This window comes from Hippoglossus hippoglossus, chromosome 15 (genome assembly GCF_009819705.1).
Source record: "Hippoglossus hippoglossus isolate fHipHip1 chromosome 15, fHipHip1.pri, whole genome shotgun sequence".
Lineage (NCBI taxonomy): Eukaryota > Metazoa > Chordata > Actinopteri > Pleuronectiformes > Pleuronectidae > Hippoglossus > Hippoglossus hippoglossus.
Genome location: NC_047165.1, coordinates 5,611,950 through 5,622,322, shown reverse-complemented (window position 1 = coordinate 5,622,322; position 10,373 = coordinate 5,611,950). Strand labels below are relative to the sequence as shown.

Sequence of the window (10,373 nt, the reverse complement as noted above, 5' to 3'; positions counted from 1 at the left end):
AACTTTGTCCTTACCCATTAATGTCCTTTTCAAAATAAAAAACTGTCTTTTCCTACAACAAATGAATTTAGAAAGAGGAAATATCCTAAAAAGAAAAGTATTCAGGTACCAAGAGTCAAATTTGTGAGATTTGATCAGATACAAACATTTGGCCTCATTCAGAACATTTTCTAGCTCCAATGCCAAATCATTGTGTCTTTCAAAACAAAGCTCAATTCACAATTTCAGTGTCAGGGTCACATTTAATTTCAAAACTTATCAAATTCATACAAATGTTGGATAATGGTAGTAAATGCACTTAATACAAGTTCATCAAGGGAGCGCATGAACAGTCATATTGTTGAGCAACACGAACAGACAGGAGGAAAGAATTTCACTGCTCACCTAAACGCACACTGGCCATAATCCTTTTACTCCGGGTTGTAGATTTAAGTTAGTGATCCAGTCTGACTCCCCTCAGCGGCCTCGACACAAGAAATGTTTTGGACCTGACACTGAAATGCCTCATCGCCCTCCGGCATTCGTCAAACCCGTATCTGAGAAGGTGTCTGGAAAATGTTCCCCCTGCACGACTCCTGTTTGACTCTAATGCTGCATGGCATCCGACTCTGGATTGGAATCATCTTAATCTTAACTAATAAAAACAGCTCATCCGTTCATGGGGTTTGGCTTAAAATGGTAAAAATAAGAAGTCATATTGATGTGCAGTTGTTTTTGTGGACAGGCCAAAGGAAGACGTCAAACTGTGGAACTCAAATAAAAACTTGGATTTGGCCTGGATCTGAAAATTGTCGTCCTTCAAACAGGGATAAAAATCGCTCATGACACCAGAATCATCTCGGGTGAAAGACGGGTAATGTGTGCGTCACAATGAGGCCGCTAAATTCTTCAATCCACATAAAATACAAAACGTCAGACATCCTCGAACTGTTGGCTGCAAAAATGACTTTACTGCAGTTTAATACGTTATTTTTTAAAACCAGCATTTTACATTGAATCAAATGTACTGGACTGAAAGGGTGAACAGCGACTCCACCTTCTTGTGCGACGACAACAAAAAAAGATACACAGGTCAGGTCGGAGTCTCTCTCCCCTTTCAAAATCAGGTCTAGGGCAAATGATTAAAAAGGAAAAAAAACATCTGTACAGTACTGTTTAACAAAGTCATGAAATACAGGATCTCTGGCTAACGCAGTCCTGCACGTGAGACGCTGTGTTGTGTTTGGTGTGTGTGTGTGCCGTGGCCAAACAGACACCATGGCTTCTGAAGGTCTGAGTCCTGCTTCTCTGGGTCCGTTTTCATCCTGGTACATTTTTTGTCGTTTGTTCCCTCCCCTGTCGCTCCGTGTTTTGTTTCTTCAGTGCTGCCTGGATCCTTCTTGTCCCCAACAAGAGTGAATAGTTCTGTGGCAGCGGCGGTGCGCACACTGCTTCTGCCAGTCAAGCTTCCTATAACTATAACGGCTAGTCCTGCTAGCCTGACTGGCCTCCTGAACAGTTCGCACACTGGCTGCTTGTGTCCTGGCTTCCTCTGTCTCTAGAGCTCACCGGTTCGGGTTCGAGAAAGATGGAAGGGAGAGTTCAAATGAGGACGCGTGAGGAGGGTTCCTGTGGGGTTGCTGTAGTACCGCAGCTTCCTTGCCACTGTTGCTATAGCAACAGTGCAGAGCTGGGAACCGCCTTGGCACTGTGTTCCCCCCCCCCCCCCCCAGCAGCCTCTCTGGTCACTGCGTAGGATGGTGGATGAGAAGGAGAAAGAAAGGAGTTCAGAGAGAGGTGTGGACTAGGAGAACAGGGGAGTGTGGTGAAACAGAGGAGAAGGCAGGAGGAAGAAACGAGGTTTCGGGATCTCCTAGTGGAGGCTGTCGGTAAAAAGGAAGAGATATAATTGACGGGCTGAAGGAACAGAGGGATCTGTCTTTGTTTCCAGTGAAGGAGAAACTCTCCATCTCCTCCCGCTGAGGAGGAAGGAGGAGCAGAAATAGGGAGGGACTGAGTGAGGTGAGAGCTCATCTTTTCCCGTCTCCTCAGTGAGACTGACGGGTGGCGCAGGCAAGCCCAGGACCAATGAGACGACCAAAGGAGGGAGGATGGGAGGGACTCTGTGTCCGCCCACCACGACCAAACAGGAGGACAATTAGCCTTAAGAGCTCAGACGGGGCCGCTTCCTCGGAGACTGCTCTTCCTCCTCATCTTCTTCCTCCTCGTCATCCTCATCATCTGGGTAGTCCACCAAACCAACCAGAGCGGTCTAAGAGAAACAACAAAAAGGACGACAAGATGAAAAAAGGCAGAACCACCGCTATCCACTGTAATCACTCATATTTCTACCACTGTTATCAGGTCAAAGTTGTTTGTAGTTTTCTTAAAGAGCATTAACATCTGTGTGGTTGACCATCGAATCACTTCTAACAAAATATTAGAATTTTAAAGGCGACTGAAGAAACATTAAAATGACCTTAACATAATTAGGACTGACCAAACATACTTAAGATATATATATTTAACACATTTAAGATTCTTTTAGGCCCAAAATTACAATTATTGGATTTTAGACCTGTGACTTTAAGACCTAGCTGACTGTGTGGAATAAACTTTGGTTTCTGACATACTATACGCCCCCCCAAAACAATTAAGTCAGTCTTCCCATACCTCAAATTTAGGATTTCACAGTAGCAACAATGTTGGATTGTTGCTACTGTGGAAAGTGCGGGCGGGGAGTTGAGTAAGTTACTGACTTTTGAAAGAGACATGATGCTTTTTCTCTTTTCCTCTCCTCCAGTGTCTGATAGTTTTTTTTGTGTGTGTAAAGGTCGGCAGTAAAAGAAGCTCCTCTTCCCCGGAATGAACACTGCTCCAATTACCTTAACTACTGGAGTGGCAGGAAGAGCAACTGTTTTCACAGACGAAGTTGAACTGTTGTTGGGAGTGACGGTTGGTGATGAAGGCGGAATCACAGCAGCTTTCCCGTTGTTGTTGTTGTTGGCACCATTAGCTCCGTTGGCAGCTCCTGCAGGAACAGTGTGATCAGACTTTCAGAAGGGTAACGATGTGAGGAAAGTTTCCAGGATGATAAATACAGGGATACCGGTGAAACGTACCTTTTTTGGCTTCCATGTACTTGCCGTAGCTGTCCGAGAAGTCATCCTCCATCCTCTTCTCCACGGCATCTCCATCATCATCATCGTCGTCGTCATTGAACCACAACTCTTCATCCTCATCCAACGACCGCGCATCTCTGCGATATCTGTAGAAGAGAAAATTTGTTTATTGAAGGCCTGTAATGTACAGAAAATCGTGTGGGAATATTAGATAACTGCACTAATCTGACTGGAAACCTGGACCTCCTCCTCTTGTTCAGACAGATCTGACCTGAGAGATGTCGGGCCAATCACAAGCATTTGTCTAAAATACGTCTCTTAAACAACTTTCAACAAAATTATTTTCATTGCCCTGTGCTACATCACACGTTTCATAGCTCTGATAGATTGTAGGTCGTCCAATTGTGAGTCGAGAACTTTTGGCCAGTGACTGTTGATCAGGCCCTTTGAAAATTAACAGAGTTTTTGGTGATGCCAGCGGCGGTTTGACCGTTGTGTCCGATCCATCTACTGACCTGTTGAGCCTCTGACTCAGCCGGTCTTTTTCCTGCTCGTATCGACCTTTCAAGCCCTTGAAAGTCTGGACGTACTCGATGGATTCAAGTGCTTTGTAGAAATTATCCACAATGTGAGCGATGAGAGATTTGATGTCCTCCTGGAAAGAGAAGAGATGGTGGAGATCACAAACAACCCGGCGTCAGTGCCATGTTCAAACACAATGCGAGTCAACACAGTGTTCATTGAGGAGTTGTGTGTTTGCGCACCACTTTGATGAACTCAAAGAGCTCTATGATGGCTGAGTTGAGGAGGTTGTATCGGGTGCCGTTGTCCAGCAGGGCATTAATGACAGGCTCAAACAGGTTCCCTTTGATGATGTAGCGGTTGTAGTACTCATCCTTCAGACCGATGATCCTGCGCATGAAACGCAGGGCACCTTGAACCAAAACACAAGAAACCTTTGTCAAACGAAGCCACGTTTGTATTAAACTCAGAAGAAAAATAGGACAATGGTCGATGCTGTGAGGTTGAATACATAAAGCAGATCCACAGCTCAAAATAATGGCTGTTTACAACTGAGAACATTTAAAGAAAAAAAAACAAGACAAAGCAGCAGAAAGGTGTGTGTGTACTCGTGTGATCAGATGTTGTGTATGCGGGGACTCACAAAGAGCGAGGAAGGTGTGCTTTGAGTTCATAAGCACCAGCACTCTCCTGAGTAGGTCTTTGTTCATGATGTAGGTCTTGATGTGATAGGTGTGGTGCTCCACACAGAAGGTGAGAAGCTCCAGGATCAGTGCCAGCAGCTGAGCTGTCTGGAAGTTGTCTACATAAAAACAACAAATCTACTTTAGGACATTACAGATACACAACGTCACAACTAGGGGATTTGCTATCATGAAAACTATATTTACAGAATAAACCATGCAGAAAAGATTTGTATTTATGTTCCACAGTTATCACAAAATGGTGCTTATTTTCTATATTCAAGTTCTATATTATTTTGTATTTATAATAAAGTTAATAATTAGACCGTATTACATTTCTTTGACTTAAGGGTTCAATAGGAATCTCTTAGGAATCATTCCCTGTTTTTTTAATATACAAATCATCATTAGCCTCAAAAATCTGCTCTAAATGAAACAATTCCAAATTCCCCATAACACAGACTGAACCATTGGGTCATGCCAGAGAGACTTGTCTGTTATTCAATTCATTCAGTAATAGAAAATACAATCACATCTTACTATCCAGCTTTAATAAACACCTCTCATAATACTTAGAAACCCTGGAACTGTTCATTTGACAAACACATCATTTAAGTCCGTTTTTGATGAGTGCAGGTGATAAAAATATGAGACCCAACTGAAATAAAATCTGATGCTACTCTCTGATACAAGTATTAGTTCCAGCCAACTCTGACACGCACAATATAAAATACTTTGCAGTGGTTCCTGGTTGAGTTTGAGATAATTAACACTCACCTGGACAGACGGGGTTGATCTTGGTAGATCCCTCCTGCAGATCTGAAAAACACAGAGAACAGTCATCAAATTCTCTATCATCTTATTCTGAAACATTCCACTTTATTTGAACTTGCTGCTCAAATCACCTTTTGAGTTTTTATCATGTGCAGTGTTGGCCAGCAGAGGAGCAGTCAGGACATGCATGCAGTACTTGTAGAAGAAACTCAGGAATTCAGTCTTCTCTGTTTTCTAAAAGGAGAAGGGACAAGAAACTTGTTGATGTTGTGTTGTTGGGCAGAGCAAATGAGGTCTACAGTTTACACAGCTGTCAACAATGTGTTTTGGAGGCACCAAGTTTTAAAACAGGAGAATACATTTGAGAAGTTACCCTACAAAGATGTGTGTAGGTGTTCAACAAATGATCCTGTTCATCAATACATAATTGTACAACTAGTCTACATTTAAAGTTGCGTGCACATGTTTTACATTTGTGGACGCAAGCATGTTCTCTGGGTCGATGAGCGTCCTGAGCAGACCCATCAGCTGGACAGCGCCTCCTAGCTCGGGGTCGGAGTCACAAATCATCTGCTTGATGACAACGTTTATCAGCAGAACGTCCTAGAATTAAAAACACACACAGAAAAAGACACAGTTAACATAATGTAGTTGTTACAATGGGGCATTCAGATTACAAGACAAATTCAACTAAAACATTTAATGACACTAAAGCAACTTTAAGCTCGCTGGAAGGACACTAATTTCACGGAATGGTGATTCCATGTCAAACCAACATAAGCCTGTAAATAATGTTATTATACCAAACAGCTAGTGGCCAATCGGCTGCCTTGTATCCTCTTTGGTTTGAGTTATGTAATCCAGGTCTGACCAAACTCCTCCATTGAATCGAAAAAGTACGGGAACGTGTGTAGATGGTGAAGTAAAGATGCTTACGTCATCTGTCTGCTGTGGCTCCTGCATGACAAACTCTCTGACCATGGAGGGGCTGAATTCCACCAGGTACGAGAAGATGTCTGTGGCTGCTGCTCTCACCTGCAGGTCATCCATTCCCTGAGCAGAAGAATCAAAGTTGAAAAAACGTTTCTACAGTTTTTTTACCCACCTGTGTATTCATAGAAAAGTATACAACATACCATGACTATTTCTAGAGCAGGTAAGATGCCAAGATTTGCCAGAGTTTTGAAGAAGGCGTCTCTGTTTTGTGGCTGCAACGTTTGTGAAAACGCACAGAATTCCTTGACAAAATTTACCTGAAGACAAAAAAAAAGAGCAGATAGTAATTTAGCATTTAATACATCAATGCAGATGATAATTAGAAAAACACACAAGTATTGGAAATTTCAATTTCTCAAACACTAAAATTCAATTTCTCATTGAAGTTGAATAAACAACAACTGCACAGAACAATCAATTGAATTCTCTCTTTTCACTCTTGGCGAGTCTACAGTGTTGAATGAATGACACTCTGCCAAGTTGTTGTACAACAAGCAGGAAGAGAAAGAGGTCATTTGCATCAAAAAGCGGTCCAGAAAACTGAGTGAATAATTAACCAATAAAAAGAAATAGCATTACAGCCGAATGAATCTATGTAACAACAAAACAGTACACATTTCAACATCACAACAATATTTATGCATTTATTAATATTGTATTTATTAGTTTGTGATTTCAAACTAGTTCTTGTATTTGCACCTTAGAGGTAGCACATCTAATTTGACTATAAAGGCTTTCAATTATATTCTAATAAAAGCTAACTTTACAATAGAATATTTAAATACAACCAAACATTTCACAAAATGTAATCAACATCTGACCAAGAGATTTTTTACTTACAAGCTCTCTTCTTTTACTGTCGTCCGTGGCTTCGTCCGTGAGCTGTGCGAAGACCTCTGTTAGGAACTTCTCGTCCTCCTGAGATACAGGAAAAACAGGGTTTGAACATAAAAACATCAAAAGAAGACATATTTAATATAAAAAAGGAAAATACAGTTAAGGACGGCAAATAAAAGCCTGAAACATTAAAGGCAACATGAATCAAAAATTGTACATTCCAACAACACAGAAAAAAAACATGATTCTTAGAGACACATCACTTGTTAACCTTGAAACAATAATTGGATGTCCAACACTTTGCACCTACACAGATGGACTGGTCTGTCTGGGATGTGGAATTATTGGATGGTAAGGCATAGTTAGCATCATGATAATGATTGTATGGTGATATTTTTTCTCAATCAACACATGCTTGAGATCTGAACACACTGACAAATACTTAAGTAATAAGATAGACGTGAAGTTTGGTATTTTCTCATTTTAATGGTCAAATCATCACAATACAAAACTCAAGATGATGACACATCTCTCACCAAGAAGCCTTATACCCTGCGTATGGAAACACAAATTATGATTAAAAATTCAAATATTCATTTCATAGTGTTATTGTCCGGAACTACAGGGAGGGTAGGTAGTCAAACAGATTTCAGTCATAGGCAGCACAGTGGAAATGAGATACAAGCTGAAATACACTAGATTCATCAAAGTATTGTTAATGCAGAAGTGTTCAACTTGCAATGGACCGTTAGATGAGGGCTTGTTGATGGATGGATCCTTACCTGCAACATACTGACAATCTCCACCTTGTTGAAGAAGATGAAGGAGTTGAGTGTGGACATGAAGTTCTCCTCAAAGACGGATGGCGTGGGCAGGATGATGTCCTGGATGTACTGCACCCGGTAGGTCTGGTGGATCTTCTGCCGCAGCTCTGAGTCCGTGATAGGGATCACCTCCTTAAACTTTGCCGTCTTGGTCAAAAACTCCCGGTGCCGTTTAGGCTGAACCAGCGCTGGGTCATACTCAAGGCAGCCAACCACGTCCATGATGCAGTCGTCAGAGAACATCACCTCAAAGAGGGCCGCTTTGTTGAGGAACAAGACACCTCGGACAATCTCATAAAGGTGATGAAGGCCCTCTCTGTTGTCCAGGTCTTCACATACTCTGAAGAGTCCCAGGAGTTTCTTGATGTAGCCCTCGCTCATCAGGGCCAAGGCGAGTTTCTCCCTCCGGATGGGGGAAGACAGGACAGATGTAACCAGGTCAGCTATCTCCTCCAGTCGACTTAGTTCGCATGGAGGGAGCTCCACCAGGTGGCTCGTCTCTGGGATCTCCTCAAAGCGTTCCTCCTCTGACTCATCAATGGGATCCTGGGTGATGTCCAGGGCAGGGTCCTTGCCTTGAACCTGAGCATTAGAAAATTGTTTAAAAACATATTAAACAATTAAACAAGGAGCATAAATTTACAACCTCCTATTAAAACAGAGTTGTTTTTACCTGACAAATCTTCTCCCAGATCTCATCACATCCAGCCTTCTCTTGGAAACTTAGGGCAAGGTCATAGTTATCTGCTTCGGACCAGACAATTAGCGTGTCCTGGAAAGAGGAGGAAACATCAGACTGTACACAATATGCTTATCAGCATATTCACAGGATACACTGCCGTATCCTCACATGCACTCTCACACGGAGGTTACACACTCAAAACCAACAGAGTTACACAAGCTCTTACTGTTCACACCTGAAGTCCTTAAAAAGGCCAGATTAGACCACTTTTTATAACAAGATGTAAACATTTGCCTCAGATATGTTATGTTCAACTATGTGGCTTGTTTCTTCAACAGCTTTCTGTAAACACCAATTATGCGAGCGGCCCTATTCCTTTCTATCAAGTTGGCTTTCAGATAGTGAATTTCCATTGTCTGCACTTTATCATTGCATCAGTAACCGTTCAGCAACAAGTCGACACGTTGAATCGATTCACACAAAACGACATGAATTGAACATGACAGAGACTTTTGATCTAACAGATGTGTTATGTTCAAGCCTTCTTTAGGCCCATTAAGACTCAGGCGGTCTGGGTTACCTGTTGTTTCTGATAGGCTGTATTCGGGCTTATCTTCGACTCCAACAGTAGTGATCCTGAAAACACAAAGATTAGGGTACAAGCACTTAACAGTTTGTGCAACTTAAACAGCTCCTGGAGGTAAAGGTCAATTAATGGTAACAGAGCAAATCTCGGCAAGTAGAGAGAAAAGAACAGTGAGGCAGAAATATTAAATTAACTTTTTAAAAAACGAGTGTAATACTCCCATCAGCTGTTGACAGAATTATACATGTGCTGGGATCTCAGTGTGAACACAGGACGGTTTACTATCCAGAGCAATAACAAGTTGGTGCGTTACAAACCAGACTTTGAGGCCCCACATGCTACTGGGATCCTGTAGCCTGCTCCGCTACCGAGCTCGCTAGCACCAGCTACACAGCAAATGAAAGGCTGTTAGCTCCAGGAGAGGCTAACGCCGATCGCTACAATAATCTAACAGTGTTCGCTTTAAACACTACAGCACACGTTCAAAAAAATAAATAACCCCCAAGAAGTTGATCAAAGTGTGCACAGGGGGCATTCTGGCCGAGCTAGCATGCTAACGTTAGCCGACGTAACGTCAACGCGGCTATGCTAACCGGGAACTTACCGTCTGATTCGGCCCGAACTAACAACGAAATGCCCTTTAGTCGCTCAACGAAGGTGGACGAGACGTGCCCGGTGCCCCGGTCGTCCCACTGCCGGTCTTCGTTTAGCGTGTACACCTTCACCCGCCGCCGAGTGTCCGACATGGTTAGCCGAGTCGGAGCTAGCAGGCTAGCTGGGGCTGCTAACAAGCTCTCACCTCACCCCCGTCTGTTAGTGTTTTCCTACCCGCGACCTGTGAACGGTGTTTCCCGCATGTTACGGTTCACAGCAGCGGGGAAATTAACCTGTGGCGGTTTCACAAACGCATAACTCGCCGGGCGTGAGGCGGCTCGAGCGGAGGCTTCTTCTCAAAGTGTGAATTCGCGCAGAGCACAACAACTCCTGCGGCCTCCTCGCTAACGTCCACACTCCGCCATCTTGTAATCCGATCTTGTGTTCTTTTTCTTCCTCGACGTCAATCAGGCGCTGCGGGGTCTCCGCCCCCCCCGAGCGGAACCGGCCAATGGGAGAGCCGCGGCGTCGCGGGCTCAACGCGCCACCCACCGGCGAGCCGCGGTAACGGCGGCGGTTCCCCTGCAGACGTGAGAGGAAGCAGATGCTGTTTCTTTAAGCTGTTTGTTTTTATTACAGCAGATTTGAACGTGTCGGTGCTGCACTGCTGAACTGCTCACTCACAGATACAGATAATGCACTTGTGTTTGCAAAGATGCGTTCATGCACACAGGTAGATTCAAGGTGCTGCACAGGGACATCAAAAAACCACAC

General features: G+C 43.3%; 1 protein-coding gene across 6 annotated transcripts; it reads right to left on the bottom strand.

The window, feature by feature from the left end:
* Nucleotides 1-222: 222 nt before the first annotated feature.
* LOC117775119 (serine/threonine-protein phosphatase 4 regulatory subunit 3-like) lies at nucleotides 223-10,053 on the bottom strand. 6 transcript variants are annotated; one of them, XR_004616186.1, is made up of 16 exons: nucleotides 9,610-10,053; nucleotides 9,000-9,055; nucleotides 8,411-8,509; nucleotides 7,696-8,319; nucleotides 6,917-6,994; nucleotides 6,217-6,333; nucleotides 6,017-6,133; nucleotides 5,543-5,683; nucleotides 5,212-5,314; nucleotides 5,084-5,125; nucleotides 4,267-4,425; nucleotides 3,866-4,035; nucleotides 3,617-3,756; nucleotides 3,098-3,250; nucleotides 2,865-3,007; nucleotides 223-2,251 (listed from the first exon to the last, which is right to left on the bottom strand). XR_004616186.1 is itself a non-coding variant. In XM_034607986.1 (16 exons), exons 1-16 carry the CDS (start codon nucleotides 9,749-9,751, stop codon nucleotides 2,144-2,146), a joined length of 2,391 nt encoding a protein of 796 aa, XP_034463877.1. In that variant the 5' UTR covers nucleotides 9,752-10,053; the 3' UTR covers nucleotides 223-2,143. The 6 variants fall into 6 exon arrangements, 5 of the variants coding, with proteins under 5 accessions (XP_034463877.1, XP_034463879.1, XP_034463878.1 ...); XM_034607986.1 differs by having other exon boundaries at nucleotides 2,865-3,010; nucleotides 3,102-3,250; XM_034607988.1 differs by having other exon boundaries at nucleotides 3,102-3,250.
* Between the last annotated feature and the right edge of the window lie 320 nt (nucleotides 10,054-10,373).

Bases quoted from the DNA above. Each gene is read 5' to 3' on its own strand.
- LOC117775119 (XM_034607986.1), bottom strand. From the start codon at position 9,751: ATGTCGGACACTCGGCGGCGGGTGAAGGTGTACACGCTAAACGAAGAC. The intron at 4,426-5,083 runs GTGAGTGTTAAT...GTTTTTATGTAG, and splicing joins GATCAACCCCGTCTGTCCAG to ACAACTTCCAGACAGCTCAG. The intron at 2,252-2,864 runs GTAATTGGAGCA...TGTTTCTCTTAG, and splicing joins CTGCCACTCCAGTAGTTAAG to ACCGCTCTGGTTGGTTTGGT.